This window comes from Rhinoderma darwinii, chromosome 2 (assembly GCF_050947455.1).
Source record: "Rhinoderma darwinii isolate aRhiDar2 chromosome 2, aRhiDar2.hap1, whole genome shotgun sequence".
Classification (NCBI taxonomy): domain Eukaryota; kingdom Metazoa; phylum Chordata; class Amphibia; order Anura; family Rhinodermatidae; genus Rhinoderma; species Rhinoderma darwinii.
In genome coordinates, this window is record NC_134688.1 from 286,977,365 (window position 1) to 286,999,852 (window position 22,488).

General features: G+C 41.1%; 1 protein-coding gene across 3 annotated transcripts in view; it reads right to left on the reverse strand.

The window, feature by feature from the left end:
* The window catches only part of CTPS1 (CTP synthase 1), a 59,328-nt gene that overhangs the window by 17,199 nt on the left and 19,641 nt on the right, over window positions 1–22,488 (reverse strand). For all 3 annotated transcript variants that reach the window (XM_075853401.1, XM_075853400.1, XM_075853402.1), the window contains 7 exons: window positions 19,784–19,954; window positions 19,345–19,445; window positions 16,905–17,021; window positions 8,026–8,109; window positions 7,835–7,915; window positions 7,441–7,592; window positions 564–696 (listed from right to left, as the gene is read on the reverse strand). In XM_075853401.1, coding sequence (XP_075709516.1) covers window positions 564–696; window positions 7,441–7,592; window positions 7,835–7,915; window positions 8,026–8,109; window positions 16,905–17,021; window positions 19,345–19,445; window positions 19,784–19,954 — 839 coding nt within the window. The remainder of the gene's footprint in view (window positions 1–563; window positions 697–7,440; window positions 7,593–7,834; window positions 7,916–8,025; window positions 8,110–16,904; window positions 17,022–19,344; window positions 19,446–19,783; window positions 19,955–22,488) is intronic.

Consider the following 22,488-nt stretch of genomic DNA (forward strand, 5'->3'; position numbering starts at 1 on the left):
TTTCCTGACTCGTGAAAAAAATAAAAAAAATTTTAACCATGTTTAATCACCCACACACTAAATGTTTAATTTTTAAAAAAAAAACATGTTTTTCTGGCAACATCATGCCTTTAAAGAGGCTCTGTCACCAGATTATAAATGCTCTATCTCCTACATAATCTGATCGGCGCTGTAATGTAGATAAAAACAGTGGTTTTTATTTCACTGCACAATCCTGCGGTGCACAATCACGCTGTGCAGTGAAAGAAGATGGGCTGGAACAATGAGAAGTGTATGACGCTGATTGGTCAGCCTCATACACTCCTCTGTACAACGCCCAGTTGGTAAAAAGTAAAAACACGCCCATTTGGTCATTAAGAAACTAATTAGCATAAATCTAAACTAGCTCATAACTTGCTCAAAAATTATCGTTTTTCAAAATAAAAACCACTGGTATCTACATTACAGCGCCGATCAGTTTATGTAGGAGATAGGCCACTTATAATCTGGTGACAGAGTCTCTTTAAGGGCACTAGCTAAACAAATAAATTACAGAAATGCGCTGTACAAGGATGAGTATTTACCTTGATCTCCAGGCGGTGGTTTATAGCTAGAGCAGAATGTTCCAGGGCTTTGATAACCGATGCATACGAATCTGAAAATTTTGTGTACTTTCCCACCAAAGCAATGCTGCAGGACTCCAGCAGACGGTCAGACCTGCATTAATAGAACATGTCAGCCCTTAATTCAGGCTGAATTTTGCCAGGTGGTAAAGTGATTAAAAAAACAAAACAACTTTCCTGTATCTTGTTTGCAGAAGGCTGAAAGATTTTTTTGATACTGTAAAATATCTAATTTGTGATATATATATATATATATATATATATATATATATATATATAACACACACACACACACACACACTATGTTTGGGGATGACTTCTATATCCAAAGAGGGGGCACAGCAATGGGGACCAATATGATGCCTACGTACACTAATGTTTTTATGGCGGAATTGGAGCATACATCTAACTTTTTCCAATATGTATTAATTTGGCTTAGATACATATAATGACACCTTTGTTGTCTGGAGAGGTGATCTTGCTACCCTAAATCAGTTCCTTGATTGACTAAATGGGAGGTACCCGGAGCTAAAGTTCACCATAGTATATTCAGATTCATCTATACAGTTCCTAGATACTTTGGTCCAGATTAATAATGGTAAACTTGAGACAGAGTTATTTGTAAAAAGCACTGGTCTAAATAAATTGTTGCCCTTTGATAGACAACACCCTAGACCCATGATAGAGTCCTTACCGTGGAATCAAATGCTCAGGGTCAAAAAGGATAGTGTCTGATCCTACTACATTAAATCTAAAAACATCCGAAATGCATAGGAAATTCAGGGATCGAGGTGATCTATCTGGATTACTTGATAGATATAGGAATGAATTAACCAATATAGACAGATACTTTATTAACCCCTAACGATTAAGAAGAATGAACGCATTCCTTGTGTCTCCTCTTATAGACTTAGTGGCCGAATGAATAACATTTTACGTGGTAATTGGAACCTTCTTACCAAGTACGAAGATAAACACCACCCCTGTGATGGCGTACAAACGGGGTAGGAATTTAAAAGCCATATTAGTAAGCTCAGACATTGGTGTGAAAATATTGTCAGACATATTTAAGTAAACCCAAAAGTGGGAATTTTCCCTGCCTTGAGTGCAGTCATTGTAACAGCATTATCAAAGGAGACAGCTTTATCCATCCCCATACAAATAAAAAGTACATGATTAAAAACAGATATACATGTAGATCCAAGTATGTTATACAATGCCCTTGTGGGCTATTATATGTAGGAGAGACCATTAATGAATGGCGGGTCCGGTTGGGAAAGCAGAATTGCCAGTCCCTAAATATTTTATTGCTTGTAAACAATGTCAGTCAACTGCGTTTTAGAACTATTGATCATATACCGCCCATGTGGAGGGGCGGTGACAGAGAAATTATTGAAACAGAGGGAATTTAAATGGATTTATGAATTGGACACGTTAAGCCCCAGGGGACAAAACCTTGACTTCAGTTTTAAACAGTTTACGTAAAAGGCAATTTATAGGCTGGAATGTACTTTGTACATATTTAGATTTTTTTTTTTTAACTGTTCACTTATATAACACCCTTTGTCTGTGTTTCTTTACAGCAACTTATCTATTAGGACGCACACAAACCTACCAAACCCGCTGAAATGGATCCGAAAATGAGATTGGATATATTCATAGTAAAATAGTCTATATGGATTTTATGTCCTTGTTACGGTCTCCATAGACCGCTGTTCACATTTACTCTGTTATGACTGTATACATAATATATTTGTTATGTTATCCATTATTGCGCTGGGCCATGTTTGGATTATTTGATGTTACTACCATACCATCGTTATGTATTCTGTATTGGTGGAGCGGTGGATGCCGGGTGCGCTGTACCGAGCAGCTGATGTACGCTCACGCATGCACACTTGAGGTAATTGAACCAGGGAGCTATTACTCCCCGCTCCGTGAGTCTTTAGCGGAATCGGACACTGTTGCGCACTAGGACTGATAGCCGCCATGTTATTGAGGTATTGAAGCCTCTCTGGCTTCTGTATTCCGGACAGGCGCAATGGTATTGTTTAGACGCAAAATAGAAAATATGTATTTTTTTAATATCCTTAGCGGCCATGGATCGGTACACTCAGCAGTTGCGGTGAGGTTTGTAGACGCCCAATACTCACTATTGTCCATTATATATGTGATAGAAATGAATAAATCTGGAGCTTGGGAGAAGCATACACCAGTGGATGGGATGTTTACTGGGGTTTCTAATATGCTAATGGGGACTCATCCGCACATGTGTTGTGAGTGCTGGATGTAGGGGGTGGGGTACATAAGGCCACTATGTACAATCACTCACATGCTTGACAAAGGTGGGTTTGCCTACCGAAACGTCTAGATGTACCTATTGGAATAAATCTACAGCAACTGTTTTACACTGCTAAAGAGTCTCCATGGTGCGGTGTCCTCCTTGACCATATTGATGCTGGATTAGCTATCCCATTGACAGCATGCACACTGGAGCTCACCTTCGTGCTGGTTTTTCTTCTTTGAAATAATTTGTGAAAAAGGTATTTCTGCTGTTAACGTTTGGATTTTTTCTCTTATCAATATAATGTGTGCGTGGACGCTACTGTGAAATACAACAACCTGCTTCCATTAACCCCTTCACGACCAGCCCACGTAGATTAACGGGCTGCCGTGCTGGGCTTTTCTCCTGCAGCCCGTTAATTCACGTGGTGTCAGAACAGAGTGCACAGCGCTCTCCCTGTGCTCTGAATCTCTCAGCACACGCTGCTACTAGCAGCCTAAGTGCTGAGAGAAGACATCAGGACCGGATTGGTGTCGGTTCTGATGACGTGATCACCATGATAAACTTATCATGGTGATCACAGCAAAGTTTGTTGCAGCAACAAACGGTCTGTGCCGTTTCTTACAATGTTTCTCCTCCCTCCCTGTCAGATCGTTCTGAGACAGTGGCGGAGAAGAAGCTGTGTGTCTCCTATAAAGACACAATGACTGTAAAAAAAAACCACACAAAACACCTCCACATAGGTAGTTTAGTGTAGGCAGCTAGTTATAGTTTAGGTAGATAGTACTCAGACTAGGACAATGTGTGTGTGTGTGTGTGTGTGTGTGTGTGTGTGTGTGTGTGTGTGTGTGTGTGTGTGTGTCCACATACATACAGTGAAGGAAATAAGTATTTGATCCCTTGCAGATTTTGTAAGTTTGCCCACTGTCAAAGACATGAACAGTCTAGAATTTTTAGGCTAGGTTAATTTTACCAGTGAGAGATAGATTATATAAAAAAAACAGAAACTCACAGTCAAAATTCTATATATTTATTTGCATTGTGCACAGAGAAATAAGTATTTGATCCCCTACCAACCATTAAGAGTTCAGCCTCCTCCAGACCAGTTACACGCTCCAAATCAACTTGGTGCCTGCATTAAAGACAGCTGTCTTACATGGTCACCTGTATAAAAGACTCCTGTCCACAGACTCAATTAATCAGTCTGACTCTAACCTCTACAACATGGGCAAGACCAAAGAGCTTTCTAAGGATGTCAGGGACAAGATCATAGACCTGCACAAGGCTGGAATGGGCTACAAAACCATAAGTAAGACGAGGGTGAGAAGGAGACAACTGTTGGTGCAATAGTAAGAAAATGCAAGACATACAAAATGACTGTCAATCGACATCGATCTGGGGCTCCATGCAAAATCTCACCTCGTGGGGTATCCTTGATCCTGAGGAAGGTGAGAGCTCAGCCGAAAACTACACGGGGGAACTTGTTAATGATCTCAAGGCAGCTGGGACCACAGTCACCAAGAAAACCATTGGTAACACATTACGCCGTAATGGATTAAAATCCTGCAGTGCCCGCAAGGTCCCCCTGCTCAAGAAGGCACATGTACAGGCCCGTCTGAAGTTTGCAAATGAACATCTGGATGATTCTGAGAGTGATTGGGAGAAGGTGCTGTGGTCAGATGAGACTAAAATTGAGCTCTTTGGCATTAACTCAACTCGCCGTTTTTGGAGGAAGAGAAATGCTGCCTATGAACCAAAGAACACCGTCCCCACTGTCAAGCATGGTGGAAACATTATGTTTTGGGGGTGTTTCTCTGCTAAGGGCACAGGACTACTTCACCGCATCAATGGGAGAATGGATGGAAACATGTACCGTCAAATCCTGAGTGACAACCTCCTTCCCTCCACCAGGACATTAAAAATGGCTCGTGGCTGGGTCTTCCAGCACAACAATGACCCGAAACATACAGTCAAGGCAAGAAAGGAGTGCCTCAAAAAGAAGCACATTAAGGTCATGAAGTGGCCTAGCCAGTCTCCAGACCTTAATCCCATCGAAAACTTATGGAGGGAGCTGAAGATCCGAGGTGCCAAGCGACAGCCTCGAAATCTTAATGATTTACAGATGATCTGCAAAGAGGAGTGGGCCAAAATTCCATCTAACATGTGTGCAAACCTCATCATCAACTACAAAAAACGTCTGACTGCTGTGCTTGCCAACAAGGGTTTTGCCACCAAGTATTAAGTCTTGTTTGCCAAAGGGATCAAATACTTATTTCTCTGTGCACAATGCAAATAAATATATATAATTTTGACAATGTGACTTGCTTTTTTTTTATATAATCTATCTCTCACTGGTAAAATTAACCTAGCCTAAAAATTCTATACTGTTCATGTCTTTGACAGTGGGCAAACTTACAAAATCAGCAAGGGATCAAATACTTATTTCCTTCACATTATATATATATATATATATATATATACACACACACACACACACACACACGCATACAGTGTGTGTGTGTGTGAGTGTGAGTGTGCACACACGTAATATATATTATATATAGACCTATATTTGAAATTTGTTAATACTAAAAATTAATAATTAGGGATGTTATATATCTATATCATATAGATATATACGTATACACACATATACTTGTATAAATCTCTTCATATATTTTACACGTCTGTAAATTCTAAATACATTGATTCATTGTTAGGCTGTGTTCACACTGAGTTTTTTGCAGGAGGAAAATTCCTCCTGCAAAAACTGCTCCAGACGTTTTTTGCACAGTGGTTTGACAAAAACTCGCCAAAACACTCGTCGAGGTGTATTTTTTTTACCCTTCTGACTGATTGAAATGGGGTTTTGGAGGCGGAAACCGCCTCAAGATAGGTCATGTCGCTTCTTTTTACTGCAATGTTTTTTTTTGCTCACAGTAAAAAAGCTCGTCCAACTCCCATTGAAATTAGTGGGAGACATTTTTGGGCAATTTTTGACGAGTTTTGCGGAGCGGTTTCCGCGCCGAAATCTCATAAAAAAAACTCAGTGTGAACAGGGCCTTAGTGTTCATAAATTTATTGATCAATGGAATAGTGGACTTTTTCTTTGTTACTTTTATTAAAACTGTTACAAAAAATAAGTTAAAAAAAAAATACGTAAAAAATGGCACGCAAGTAATATACCACTTAAGAACCATTTGCTCTCTTGGATTCTGATAGTGAATGGGGTCACTTTTGGGGGGTTTCCCCTGTTTTGGTCCCTCCAGGGCGTTGCAAATGGGACATGGCACCGAAAACCATTATAGCAAAATTTGAGCTCCAAAACCTAAATGGCGCTCGTTCCCTTCTGAGGGCTGTAATGTGTTCAAATATAAGTTTATGACCACATATGGGGTATTGCCGTAATCAGGATAAATTTTTCTCTACATTGCTTTAATTCCTGTGAAATGCCTAAAGGGTTAAGAAACTTTCTGAATGCTGTTTTGAATACTTTGAGGAGTGAAGTTTTTAAAATGGGGTGAATTATGGGGAGTTTCTAATATATAAGGCTCTCAAAGCCACTTCAGAACTGAACCATGAAAAAAATAGGTTTTGGAAATTTCTTGAAAATGTGAGAAATTGCAGCTAAAGTTCTAAGCCTCGTAATGTCCTAGAAAAATAAAAGGATGTTCAAAAAACTATGCAAACATAAAGTAGACATATGGTAAATGTTAACTAGTAACTATTGTGTGTGGTATTACTATCTGTTTTGCAAGCAGATACAATCAAATTTAGAAAAATGAAATTTTTTGCAAATTCTCTAAATATTGGTGTTTTTCACAAATAAATACTGAATTTATCTACCAAATTTTTTCACAGACGTAAAGTACAATATGTCACGAGAAAACAATCTCAGAATCGCTTGGATAGGTAAAAGCATTCCAAAGCTATTACCACATAAAGTGACACGTCAGATTTGAAAAAAAATCTCCTGCGTCCACAAAGCCAACAGGCTGTGTCCTGAAGGGGTTAAGGGAGCAGTTAATAAAATTCTTACACCCAAGATTATGGGGGATAAATCCAGATAAATTCTGATTTTCGATGTTTCTTTGCTCTGTTAAGAGATCTGCCTATTTATGTATTATAATGAGGTTAGAATGGTAGGCATTTAAAGTACATATCACTATCTTGATGTTGAGCTATAGGAAAGTCAGCACACCAGAGAGTTCATTAATCCGTGAATAACTAGTCTGTATACACATTTTAGCCATCTGATCTAACTTTTTCAAGCAATAGCTGAAAAGTTTACTTTGTAAATGTGATCATAGATCCCATCCCAACATTCTTCCGGCCACCCTAGGACCCCAGCTAAATTCACACCACACCTGTGCTGTACGGTCTGAATATTCCAACATGCAGAGATTTTAATGGCCAAAGGTAAGCCAAAAGGTACTGATCGTAATCAACCAGTCTGTTCTTACAGTGATCGGAGGCCTTCTGACCCATGGCATCCTAATCTAACATGCATCACTGCATTGTCATTTCTGTATATTAATAGCACAGTATTTTTACCTATCTGCCATCTCTTTCCATTTCATCAGCATTTTGCGAGGCTGGCGCCCAATGGGAAGATCCAATCGTTTACGGAAATATTCCACCACTCCCTGCTCCTCCAGCAAAAGGGGAACTCTGTATATAGAGGAAACATCATGCACGCAGATAACCTAGAAGATTTAGAGATGAATTAGACATCTAATCTACACTGTAGGGTGAGAGAATGTTCAGGAGAAAGGGGCCCTTTCCCTAGAAGACAGAACTCCAAAATAAGCCTAATAATATATACTTATAATAGATAGGCTCAGCTTTTATTAAATAAACTGATTGGACAGGGGGTCACCCTGCAAAATAGAGGGTTATGGCCAGTATGATGGCTAGATCTACTGGACACCAGTCATTATAATCTTACCTGCTCAGGTTCAACATGACAAAACATTGATATCTTCTCCTTTACAGAGGTGTCCAGAGGTGTAGTGCACCTACAGACAACCTGCAAGAAAAATTTTTTTGATCGGGACAAGAATTGGTCTAGTGCAGAAGGAATTCACAATTTAAAACGGTTATATAAGCAAATCTCTAATCATAGGAACAACTACTTACTAGATCCGGTGAGAGTCCCAGTCCTCGCAGCTCCCGTACACTGTTCTGAGTGGGCTTGGTTTTCTGTTCACCAGTGGCACTTGGCTGCAAGTTCAAAAAATAAAAAAAAGATATACTAGTGGATACAGTTTACTTATATTAATCTTTCAATTAGCAACTAAAAATCTGCTGGCTGCAATCACAAATTCTCACAAATCTGTCAGATGTACTATACTGCCCTGAGAGAAATTTAGGTTATAGATGGGGTACCAAGCTAGGGCATATAGTTTTAGATTTAATTGTGAGTCTAAACAAGTATTTGCATAGCTTAGGCCCTGTTGACATATGCGTTCGGGTTTCCGTTCTGCTCAGTCAGAAGCGCAGGCTCCGTTGAACACCAGTCAACCGGTGACCGACGGAACCCGTTGACTTTAACTGGTTCCATCGGGTGTCCGTGGATTAACAATAGTGCAGCATTTTTGGCAGAATCCGCGACGGCGTCCCTAACGAAGCTTCCAACGCAGAGCTGAACAGGCACTTATAATGCTAAATTACAGACTGAACTAGCAAGTCTAGTTACTCCTCCTACTCATATGCTGAATGTCAGTTTTCCCTGTATAAACTCACAAGGGGAAAGCGGTCAATCAGCATGTGTTTGAGGGGAAACCAAGTTCACAGGCTCAAATCGGAGCCCAGACAAGCATTTACATAGCTTTTTAAAGGTAAAAAAATAGCATATGATTGAAGGGAAGTTATTTATATGACATGAGATAAAGCCGCATAGTAGACCTGACAGGTCCCCTTTGAAGGTGCCAAAGAGGATGTTGCCTTCAATTGCATCCATTCTGAAATGTAACGCATATCAATATATAAACACTTTGTAAACTTTTGGCGACTTTATTTCTTATAATGTAGGTATATGGGGATTAGAAGCACTTTTGTAATATACATTAAAATGTTGTACCGTTTCAGTGCTGCGGATTCGGTATTTCCACTTTACATACAGCGGCGTTATGCAGCTTCTAAGCCGAATCAGTCAGCGAGCTGGACTGAGGGCCCGGCTGACAGCTGCTCCTGTGTGCCTCTGATAAACACAGGACTGCTGTCAGCGGAGCCGTCAGACCAGCCCACTGACTAATTCGGCTTACAGTGGCATTATGCAGTTTCTATGTAAACTGGATACATAGAAGCTGCAACACTCATAGTAAAACATTTGAAATAAAATGTACATTACAAAAGTTCTTAGAATCACAATAAACATGCATTACAAAAAACTGGATTTTATGGGTACTCACCGCAAAATCCTTTTCTTTTCAAGTTCATTAGGGAACACAGACCTTGGGTATATTCACACAGCTTATTTTCAGGTGTATTTTGAAGCGTAAAACGATATATTGCATGCTAAAGTACACTTGAAATACGCCTGCAAACCGCATCCCAGGAATTTTGTGGCAGACTTTGAAACGGAAGCTTTTTCTTTCCACATTTTTTTTTTTAGCACCTATGAATGTAATACAAAAATTATGGGCAAAAACCAGTGCAAAAAACGCTTCAAAATCGCTCAAACGACGAACATTTCTTTTTTCCCCGCAAGCGGCCAATAGTCACTCATAGAAAAACGCTTCTTATTCCCATTGTAAACAATGGGGGAGGGCAATGATTCAGACGCAGTTTCTGCTTCAAAATTAGCGCCAAAAAACGCTGTGTGAATGACCCCTTAGATGCCAACGGGCGACGACAGAAAATGGAAAGTGCCGACATTGTCCTTTCAGGGAACGAAGGGAAAAACCTTGATCCAGGCCACCCTGGGGAAAGGTAAACAACTCTGGATAGAGAAAAAGGCAGAGGAGAAAGATCTATCCTTTCGCAACTGAGGAAGTCTGCGACCCAGTTGTCGACCTTGGAAGTGTAGTACTGCTGTCAGAGCAGGAACGTGATCATCCTCCTAAGGCAAGGATCTCTGTGGCTTCAGCCATCACTGCAAGTTCCACTGTTGTGATTAAAATAAGCCACGGCTGTGGCATTGTCCGTTTGAGCTCGCACCGGATGTCTGGACAGCAGAGATGTCTAATGCAGCAGGCAAATTAAGATGGTTCTTCACTCCAGCAGGTTGAGGAGAGAGGAGTCCCGTGGAAACCACAGCCCCTGAGCCGTGAGGTTCCGAAAATGTTCCTCCCCATCCATTAAGATTGTCATCCGTGGAGAGAATCTGCCAGTTCAGCGGAAGGAAGGTGCGACCCTGGGGGAAGTGCCGGGGAGGAGATCCACTACCGAAGCAAAAATCGACAGACTACGAGGGTGAAGGATGAAGCATAAATCCAAGGAGTCCATGGAACTATTCCACCAGGAGACGATCGCCTGCTGAAGGGGGCACACGTCGAACTGCGCAAATGGGATGTCTCGATTGAGGCCACCATGGTTCCAAGGACCCTCGTGCAGAGGCTGAGTGAAGTCGGAGCAGGCGTCCACAACGAACGAATCCTGTCCTGAAGGATGGACAGTTGATCCAGAGGAAGGAAGACTTTCGCAGACCGGGCGTCGAAAGCAACTCCCAGGAACACAATCTGCTGGAAGGGAGACAGGCAAGATTTGAAGCAGTTGACAATCCAACCGAACGGACAGGCTGTCCAGCCCAGAGTAATCCATCAGATTCCCCTCCCTGGAGGAAGACTTGATCAAAATATCATTCAGCTTTTTGGGGTGACTGAGACACCCGCGTGGTCCGAAGGTGCTCCATCACGACCGAAAGGACTTTTGGGACCGTGGCTAGGCTGAAAGGAAGAGCCACAAATTGGTAATGTTAGTACAGCACTGCAAAGAGCAGAAGAGTCTGGAAAATAGGGACGTGCAAATACGTATCCTTGATGTCCACTGAGGAAAGAAACTCCCCCTGTTCCATGGAAACAATGACCGATCAAATGGATTCCATGCTGAAATGGCAGACCTTTAGGTCCAGGACAGGCCGAACCGAGGCATCCTTTCTTGGTACGACAAAAAAGATTGGAGTAGAAACCCCGAAACCTTTAGGTCGGGTGTACCAGAATGAGGACCCCTTGAAAGAGCAGTCGATTGCTCGAAAAAGGGCGGTTAGCATGGACAGGGATTGAGGAACAGTGGACTGAAAAAAATGCTCTGGAGGAAGGTTGGAAAGCTTGATTTTGTATCCAGAGGATACCAGTTCCAGAATCCAGGTGTCCGAAATGTGAGAGCCAGACATCCAAGATGTAGAAGCCTGCCCTCCCCCCACGCAAACTGAATCAAGCAGGGCCACACATATAGGCGGAAGTGGACTTCACGTGTCCTCCATCTCCCAGATGTGTTACAAGCAGGACCACCTCCTCAGTAGTTCCCTCTGTTGTAAGGGGAAATACTGGTAGGAAAGGTGCTCCTTAGGCTGGTGGATGACAGAGGAGCTGACAATCTTGTCCCACTTGCCTTCATAGGCAGGTGGACAACAAGACATTTGTAAACAGGATACCATGCGCCCGCCTTGGAGGGGACAAAACAGGGGGACTAAATCAACCAGGTTTCCCAGCTAAAAAAAAAAATTACAAAATTTAAAAAAAAGTAGGAATTCGACCTATCGGTAATTGGATTTCCAGGAGTTCATCATGACAGCACCACAGGAGGTTGCCCTATTGACCTCTATAGGGACAGGAAGACAGAGGTTAAAAGGCCCCTACCTCCAACCGCTGGCCAGTGTTTTGCCCAATTACTACACCAGGATGGATGCAACAAAATTTTAATTTTAGGAATAATAACGGACATGTTAATTGCACAAATCAGGGATTGTAAGGATGCCGTCATTATGGACTCCTGGAAATACAATTACCGGTAGCGCTCACTCCTACTTTCCAGTACGTTCCCCATGACAGCACGAGCAATACCAAATTACAATGCTCAGGGCGGGACTACAGATTGGAGGACTTCCCCGTCCAAAACAAAGATCCGTATTTGAGAGAATGTCCAATCTATAGTGTCTGCAAAAGGTATGATAGTTTGACCAAGTGGCAGCTCTGCAGATCTGGTATATAAAGGCTTCTCTTCTTTCTGCCCAAGAGGAAGAGACTGCTCTTGTTGAATGAGCTTTTATGCCCAGGGGAGCACAGCGTTCTTGGGAACTGTGGGCTTCTTGAATCGTAATCTTCACCCATCTAGCTAGTGGGCATTTTGAAGCTTTTCCTTTGTTTTTCTCTCCAAATAGGACAAATACATTTTTATCTGGTCTCCAGGGGGATGTTATCTCCAGGTAAGCGAGTACAGGCCGTCTAACATACAGGGAATTGAACCTTTGTTTCTGCTGATCTTTTGGATCTGGATAACAGGAAGGCAAAATTATTTCCAGATCCCTGTGAAAGGAAGTAACCACTTTAGGAATAAAGGAGAGGTTTAGTTTTAGAATGATTTTATCCTCCTGAATTTTCAATTAAGGTTCTATGATGGAAAGAGATTGAATTTCCCCCAATCCTTCTTGCTGATGTAATGGCGACTAAAAATGCTGTTTTTAAAATTAAAGCTCTTATGGATATAAAGTTGATGGGCTCAAACGGAGGATCACAAAGAGCAGTCAAGACTACATTTAGGTCCCAGGAAGACACCGACTTTCTTAGGGATGGTTTTAAATGTAGAAACTGCCTGCGTAAATCTTTTGATCCACCTATGTTCAGCTAGGGGAGTGTAGGAAAAATTGCTCAGAGCTGAAATTTGTACTTTTAGGGTACTAGGACTAAGTCCCTTTTTGAACCCTGCTTGTAGAAAATCTAGGATTTTTGCTATATTTGGCAAAAAAGGGTCTGGTCCTGGATTTCCATGCCAGGAACAGAATTTTTTCCAGATTTTCCGGTAGATTTTTGACGTATCCTCTTTATGGTTTAAAAGAATGGTTGAGATTACCTCTTCTGAAAGCCCATGGTTTCTCAGGGCTTGCCATTCAGGATCCATGCTGATAGATTTAGTCTCCACTTCTTGATAAAATAAAGGACCCTGGGAGAGAAGGTCCATTTTTACCGGGAGTATGATCTGGTCTTCCAACGCCAACTGTCTCGCGATTGGGAGCCAGCTCCTTTTTGGCCAATATGGAAGAATTATAATTAGGTTTGTTACCTTCTCTTGAGCTTTCCTTAATACCGCCAGAATTAGTGAGAATGGAGGAAATGCATAAGCCCGCTTCATGTCCCACTGATGAGACAACGCATCTACTCCTACCGGGTAGTCCTTGAAGTTTAGGGGAAAGTGTCTACAGGAGCAGTTTGTTTTGTGGCAAATAATTCCACTTGAGGAAGACCCCATTTCTGGGTTAGAGATTGAAAGATTTTTGTTCAAGGACCATTCTCCTGGATCTATCTTCCTCTGGCTCAGAAAGTCGGCAGATTAATTTTCTGTGCCCTTTAAGTGGACTGCTGACAGACAGGAAATTTTATTCTGCCCAGCCGAAAATTTGAGCAGAGAGAGATTGGAGTGGAGCATGTCTATTTTCCCCCTTGGTGACGAAGAAAAGGATACTGCTGTGATGTTGTCTGACAATATCCTTATACGTTTCCCTTTTACTAGTGGAAGAGCTCACTTGAAGGTTTCCCATACTGCTCTCAGTTGCCTGTAGTTTGAAGACATCTTCCCTATTTGAGGAGACCAGATGTCTTGGAAGTGTTTGTCTTGAGTTATAGAGCCCCAACCTTGTGTGCTGGCGTCTGTGGTGACTACCACATATGGAGAAAAGTTCCATGACACTCCTCTGTTTAGAGACACCCACCAGAGAAGGGATGTCTTCACTGACACAGGAATCCATATCTTTGATTTTAGGGACTAGTGTTTGTGAACCCACTGGGATAGAATCAGATTTTGTAATTCCCAGGAGTGGAATTGGCTCCACGGGATGGAATGGATACAGGATGTCAACAATCCAAGGATCCGCATCCCCTCCCTTACCAAACAGTTGTTTTTCCTAAAAAATTTCCTGATCTCGTTCTGTAGATGAAGTTGTTCTTTCTGTGGTAGAAAATAATATTGAACGGAGGAATCCAATAGTACCCCTAGAAATATTATTTGATTTTGGGGAGAAAGATTTGATTTCTCAAAAATTTATCACCCAACCCAAATTTTGTATAAGGGTCAGGACTTGGGTTCGATGGATTCTTAGGATGGATGGGGTATCTGCCACTAGAAGAAAGTCTAGTTATGGAATGATAATCACATTTTGTTCCTTAGAGACGCCATCATTTCTGCAATAATCTTCGTAAACACCCTGGGGGCTGATTAAATTCCGAAAGGGAGACAAACAAATTGGTAGTGAAGGATGGAGGGACCATCCTGGATTGCAAATTACAGATATTTTTTATATAATGAGTGGATCAGGATGTGATAAGCATTCTTTAGATCTATTGTACACAATTTGATTTGTTAGTGGAATGTTTCTAATGAATTGTTGGTGTTAAGAAATCCTTGACCTCTTCCCCCTTTGGGGTAACTCCAGCGACCAGATTTCCCTCTACCTCTCTAGCTCTGTTGACAAAATCTCCAAAACTGAGGCGTCTTTTTTGGTTTCTTTTCTGGAAACACTTTCTATTTTATCACATGCAATCTTCAACATATTATCAAGGAGTGGACCGAACATCAAGGATCCCGAGAAAGGGTTAGAACACTATTTATTTTTTGATTTTGTGTCCCAAGACCAGGTCTTGAGCCACAACGCTCTTCTGGCGGCGTTGGATAGGGCCCCATTTCTGGCTGAAAACCTGACCGACTCAGCTGGATGCGTCTGCCAAGAAACCGGTCACCATATTAAGTAGAGGAAGAGTTTCTAGAATGTCTTCTCTAGAGGTCTTCATTATAAAATGGTTTTCTAATTGAGTTAACCATATGAACATTGATTTTGCTACTGATGTAGCTGCACTATTGCTTGAGACTAAAGCGGATGAAGACTCCCACGTCTTTAGAAAACAGTATGCCTTGTGGTCCATAGGATCTTTTAGCTGTGCGGAATCGTCAAAAGGGAATTGCTGTCTTGCAACCGGGATGTCTACTTTTGGAATTTCTTCGCAGGGTTTTGTATATTCGGCATCAAAGAGAATAACATTTTTAAATTCTCGTGAGATAAGTAGCCTCTTTTCTGAAACTTCCCATTCTGAAAATTATTTTTCATGAGGTTCTCATTTATAGGAAAGACTTATTTTCCTTTTTGTAAAGCCTCTGAACGCTTCATTTTGGATAGAACGGGGCATATCTTCATCCCAAATACCCATGGTTTCTCTAATTGCCTGTATCAGGGTGTAATTATTTTCTTGTGAGGAGGAGGATGAAGGTAATGGTCCTTCACCCTCTTGTAATTCCCCTTCAGACAGATAAGCATTCCTGCTCAGAGTGATTCTTGAGAAGGGGGTCCTACTTCTGATCTACTTCCATTCTAGGTCTTTTTGTCTGGGACACAGTTGGAGTCTCTTGAGGTGGCGTAAGGAAGGCCAAACAGTTCCACTTCCTCTCGTATTATAGTCCTCAGTTCAGACTTAAACGAAGATTGTTCCTCCTTCAATAATTTTACTATGCAATCCTGGCAGAATTCATAAATGCTTTTTATGCTCATCTTGCAGTTTTTTCCCCACAGGTAGCACATTTTTTAATTTTCCTTTTGAGATGTGACGGTCTCAGAGAGGGTTATTTTTCCTAAAAAAAGACGAGGAGGGGAGGTAAAATACCTATACAAGAGTAAACAGAGTAGTATCCTATCACCAAAGCAGGGACTCACATGACCCTGGGACACCTCTGGAATACCATCCGATAGGGAAGGATCCATAACGCACAGGGGACCAATTCAATAAATTTGCAGATAAATATTAGCTTGAAAAAAAAAAAGTTATCAATCTGCTTACTTGTGCGGTTCCCTTTATAGCTGGGAAGATTTAGAATTTTCCCACTCTCCCCCAAGATGGGCGCGGACCGGAAGTGCTACCTATCACTTCCAGTGACGCTGTAGTCTATACTGCAAGACACGCGCCAACCTATCTAGGGGAAAGACCTAAACTTGTCTTTCCCTGGACACATCCTCAAGCCATGACGCCGGAGCTTCGTTGCGGCCATCCAATTTCTTCCAACCTTGGACTGCCAAGGATCCAGCATGTGCTCAGGTTAGCAACCAGGGTTGTGGAGCTAAGATACCTCTCCCGTGAGGGGTGTTAGCTTGATGCAATATTTACCAGGGAAAGGAAGGAGAAGCCTGGCTCCCCGATTTCGCCCCTCACCTTGTTTTTTCAGGTAGCTGATCTCACTTCTCTGCACCTGTCCACCATAGGGAGAGGAAGAACACTGGCAGGTGGAGGGAGGGGCATTTTAACCGCTCTGTCTTCCTGTCCCTATAGAAGTCAATAGGACAACCTCCTGTGGTGCGGTCATGAGGGACGTACTGGAAGTAATTATATCAAAATAAAATAAAAAATAAACGAACATTAAAAAATTGTAAAGACTGCTGCATTAGTCGGAGTGTCTGCCTCCTACGGACACTAAGCCAAGACTGAATAGCTCAGTGTCTGTAGGCAAGGTATATTCTGTAGGAGGGGCTACTTTTTCCATTTCTTAGGTGTCAAACCTCCTAGTGGCAACAGCATATACCCACGGTCTGTGACCCCCAATGTAACGAACAAGAAAAACAATTTGAAAGGGGGTTTTCCCATCTTGGGAATTTATGGCATATCCACACCTACCTTTAGAATGGGGCCCCCTAAAACCCAGTTCTAGCTTACTCGGCTCCTACTGCCTCACGGCCACTTCCTGGTTAGGTGGTCGGGAGTTACGCAAACAGCCGAGCTCACGGAGCTACGCTGTTTCCGTAACTCCAATAGAAGTGAATGGGAGTTATGGAAACAAAAAAAAGGTACAGAATTCAGTCATATACAATTACTGTTAAGTCTTACCTGAGGTACAAGACTGACATGTATGTTACAAAAGTTCTCCTTTCGAACTTTGAACTGGAACTGTCGGAAAGCTTCTATGAAGGGCATACTTTCAATGTCACCCACTGTTCCTCCTAGCTGCAAGATAAATCACAAGTAGAGAGGCAAACTCACATTTTGTATGCGTGCGAATTCTAAAGCAAACAGCTGCAAATACAACTACGAGACCTGGTTTAGGCTGCACAACAATCCCATTTTTCAGGATTTGAGGCTTTTATTTATTTTTTTCTTTTAAACCGTATTTATTAGTAAAATAAGCTAGCGTTTTTTTTATTTGACAAAAAAAAAAAATGCATTAAACTACGTTAAGCCACAGGGCTGTTTTGCCCCCTATTGATTTCAATGGAAAGTTTAAAGAGACTATCACATTATAAGTGCCCTTTCTCCTACATAAAGGAGATTGGCGCTATAATGTAGGTGACAGCAGTGATTTTTATTTAGAAAAACAATCTATTTTCACCACGTTAGGAGCAATTTTAGATTTATGCCAATTAGTTTAATACCCAAGTGGGCGTATTTTTACTTTAGAATAAGTGGGTGTTGTATCAGCGTCATGCACTTCTCTCCATTCATTTAGACAGCGCATAATGACACTGCGTTATTCACTATGTGCTGTCTTATACTGACATATTAACGTTATTGAAGTGTTTAGACAGTGAATAGACATTCCTTCCAGCCAGGACGGGATGTCTATTCACAATCCCTGCACTTCGTTAATGTTTGTTTGGTACTTACAGCAGAGCAAAGCGTAATCTCGCTGTAACCGGTCATTTACAGCGAGATCTCGCGAGATTACGCTTGCTCTGCTGTAAGTACCAAACAAACGTTAACGAAGTACAGGGATGTCTAGTCACGGTCTAAACACTTCAGTAACGTTAATATGTCAGTATAAGACAGCACATAGTGAATAACGCAGTGTCACTATGCGATGGCTAAATGAATGGGGAGAAGTGCATGACGCAAATTGGTCAGCGTCATACACTCCTCTGTACAACACCCACTTGGTCTAAAGTAAAAATACGCCCACTTGGGCATTAAGAAACTAATTAGCATAAAGCTAAAATCACTCCCAACGTTGTGAAAATAGATCGTTTTTTAAATAAAAAGCATTACTGTTACCTACATTATAGCGCCGATCTCCTTATGTAGGAGACAGGGCACTTATAATGCGGTGACAGAGCCTCTTTAAGAGCGTATTCCACCTCAAGAGAGCAGAACATTTTTTTTTTTTTTCAGTGAGCAGAACTAAATCGGTCATGAGAAGAAAAAAAAAAGCATCTGATTACCATTGGAATCAAAGTGAGCTGGATTTGAAGTGTTTTAGAGGCCAATTCCAACGCGGAAGACCAGTCAAAATTAGCATAAAAAAACACAACAAAAAAAAAAACACCTGTAAACATACCCCAATTCCATAATTTCAAGCCTGGTTTTCATACAAAAAAAATAAAATCAAGACTGTTTAGCCAAAGGCTTCCCCCTAATCACCACATGCTATAAATCGATTGGATATCAATATCAAATACGTCACAGTTATCAATCAACTAAGAGAAATGTCTCACCTGACTACAGACGGGTTTAGGCTCTGTTCACATCTGCGTTATTTACATTTTTTGTTCCATCATAGGATAATAATAATTCCACAATTAAAGAGACAGTTATTTTTGCAAAATTCCACGACATTCCTCCATTGTTTTTTGTGTTTTGTTTTTACGGCTTTCCCCGTGTGAGTTAAATAATGGTATATTGTAATAGTTTCTCAAACTGTTAGACGCGGCAATACCAATTTTTTCTATTTTTTACTTTGTGCTTGAGGAAAAAAAGATTGTTTTTTTTAATTTTTAATATTTTCGTATTATTTTTTTTTACACTTTTTAAAAACGTATTTAACTTTTTTTTTTTCACATTTTATTACTACCCCTAGGGGACTTGAACCAGCGATTGTTAGATCATTGGTACAATACAAGTGTATTGCAGTATATTGTAAATTTTACAGGCTTCTGGCTACATGGCTTAGAAGAGGCAGACAGAAGGCAGACCTGGTGGTGTTTATTAGGCCCCTGGGCTTTCATGACAGCCATAGGCAACCCCTGATCGCGCTGTTGGGGGGCCGTTGGAGGGGGCCACCTACGTCCCCCTAACGATTTAAATACTGCGGCCGCTATTGACCGCGGCAGTTAACTAGTTAAACAGCCAGGAACATCACGATCGCTGTTCCTGACCATTAGAGCAGCGGGTCAGCTGCGGTGTATGGAGCGGGCTCAGCGCTTGAGCCTGCACCAAACATCACCCCCCTGGTCCATGACATGTATATTAGTCATGGGTCGTTAAAGGGTTAAAAAAAACGATAATTAAGAATGGTCATTAACAAAAAGGCAGAAAAGAGACAAGAAAAACAATGTACCTCAATTACACAGACTTCTGGTTCCACGCCATCCTCATCTACAGGAATCAAGGCCTGTCGCATCACCCACTCCTGGATAGCATCGGTGATGTGAGGGACGACTACAAATAAACACAAGATGTCACAAATACTGTCCATCATTTAGAATCTGATGAACTCAAACAGTCAGTGCTTCTTCTCAAAAGACACAAACATAAGCTAGCTGGTCAGCCATTAAAGGCAGGAGCAGAGAGAAGGCCCATAGTCATGCAGCAAATAACGGTCTTATGTGATTGTAGAGAGAGAAGATCATTAGAGTTGGCAGTACATCTACGCATGAAAGATGCACTAGAATATGAAGTGCTGGAATATATGGGAAATCATTTATGGTGAAAGACAAAATCCACCAATGAATCCCAACTACAGTGCTACAAAAAAAAAAAACTTTCATTTCATTCACCTTGCACAGTTTTCCCTAGATAGTCCCCTTTTCTTTCCTTGTTAATGACAGACTGATAAATCTTTCCAGTTGTTAAATTGTTGTCTTTTGTTAGTCTGATATCCAGGAAACGCTCATAATTTCCAAGGTCTAAATCCACTTCTCCTCCATCGTCAAGTACAAACACCTCCCCTATACAAAAGAAAGAGAAAATGTTGCAACTCTGCTGCAAGACATAATATCAAGCATGAATACCAATTCTATCGTAAAATGTTTTCTGAAACTTTCACAGAAGTGTTCTGCTAGAATGATGGACTTTCAATCATAAAACACCCTCCAAATATATCAGATTAATATAGTTTATGGTAATCTGGGGGGGGGGGGGGTCCTGTGAAGGGACAATGCTATCTGGGCGTTAACCCCTTCCCTCTTTGGCCACTTTTGACCTTCACGACACCCTCATTTTTCACTTTATGTGGTAACTTCGGAATGCTTTCACCTATCCAAGCGATTCTGTGATTGTTTTCTCGTGACACATTGGACTTTATGTTACTGGCAAAATTTGCTCGATACACTCAGTATTTAAATGTGAAAAACACCAACATTTAGCCAAAAATTAGCATTTTTCTAGCATTTAAATGTATCTGCTTGTAAGACAGGCAGTTATACCACACATAATAGTCGCTAATTAAAGAGGCTCTGTCACCACATTATAAGTTCCCTATATTGTACATGATGTGATCGGCGCTGTAATGACGGAGTTATGACCTATATTAGCATTATGCTAATGAGTTTCTCAATGGACAACTGGGCGTGTTTTACTTTTTGGCCAAGTGGGCGTTGTACAGAAGAGTGTATGACGCTGACCAATTAGCATCACACACTTCTCTCCATTCATTTACTCTGCAGATAGCGATATAGCTATACCGCTATGTGCAGCCACATAAACACACTAACACATTACTGCAGTGTCCTGATAATGAATATACATTACCTCCAGCCAGGATGTGATGTGTATGCAGAATCCTGACCACTTCTGTAGCGTCTCTGTAATTCACAGCACAGCGAGATCTTGCTGAGAATGACTGGAGATTACGCTGTAAACTGTCATTCTCAGCAAGAGCTCGCTGTGCTGTAAATTACAGAGACGCTACAGAAGTGGTCAGGATTCTGAATACACATGACGTCCTGGCTGGAGGTAATGTATATATCATTATCAGGACACTGCAATAATGTTAAGAGTGTGTGTATGAGGCTGCACATAGCGATATAGCTATATCGCTATCTGCAGTGTAAATGAATGGAGAGAAGTGTATGACCCTGATTGGTCAGTGTTATACACTCCTCTGTACAACGCCCACTTGGTCAAAAAGAAAAACACGCCCAGTTGATCATTGAGAAACTCATTAGCATAAAGCTAAAATAGGTCATAACTTCGTCAAAAATTATCGTTTTTCTAAATAAAAAAAAACTGCTGTAATCTCCATTACAGCGCCAATCACATCATGTACAATATAGGCAACTTATAATCTGATGACAGAGCCTCTTTAACATCCCCCATATGTCTACATTAGATTTTCATTGTGTTTTGAACATCCTTTTATTTTTCTAGGACGTTACAAGGCTTAGATCTTTAGCAGCAATTTCTCACATTTTCAAGAAAATTTCAAAAGGCGATTTTTACAGGGGTCAGTTCAGTTGTGAAGTGGCTTTTAGGGCCTTATATATTAGAAACCTCCAATAAGTCACCCCATTTTAAAAACTCCACCCCTCAAAGTATTCAAAACAGCATTTAGAAAGTTTCTTAACCCTTTAGACATTTCACAGGAATTAAAGCAAAGTAGAGGTGAAATTAACAAATCTCATTTTTTGTTGTTGCAGAAATTCATTTTTAATCCATTTTTTTTTGTAACACAAAGTCTTACCAGAGAAACACAACTCAATATTTATTGCCCAGGTTCTGCAGTTTTAGGAAATATCCCACGTGGCTCTAGTGCGCTACTGAACTGAAGCACCAGCCTCCGAAGCAAAGCAGCATCTAGTGGATTTTGGACCTCCTTTCTATTAGAATATATTTTAGGCACCGTGTCAAATTTTAAGAGCTCTTGAGGTACCAAAACAGTGGAAACCCCCCTAAAGTGACCGCATTTGGGATACTACACCCCTCGAGGAATTTATTTAGGGGTATAGTAAGCATTTTGACCGGACAGTTTTTTTGCAGAAATGTTTGGAAGTAGGCCATGAAAATGAAAATCTACATTCTTTCAAATAAAAAGTAGGTTTAGCTAATTTTTTTTAATTTCCAAAAGGACTAAAGAAAAAAAAGCACCACAACATTTGTAGAGAAATTTCTCCCAAGTAAAACAATACCCCACATGTGGTCATAAACGGCTGTTTGGACACACATCAGGGCTTAGAAGGGAAAGAGCGCCATTTGGCTTTTGGAGCTCAAATTTAGCAGGAATGGTTTGCGGAGGCCATGTCACATTTACAAAGCCCCTGAGGGACCAAAACAGTGGAAACCCCCCCACAAGTGGCCCCATTTTGGAAACTGCACCGATTGAGGAAATTATCTAGGGGTATAGTGAGCATTTTGACGCCGCAGGTTTTTTTCAGAAATTATTGTAAGTAGGCCGTGAAAATGAAAATCGACATTCTTTCAAAGAAAATGTAGGTTTAGCAAATGTTTTCTCATTTCCAGAAGGACTAAAAGAGAAAAAGCCTGC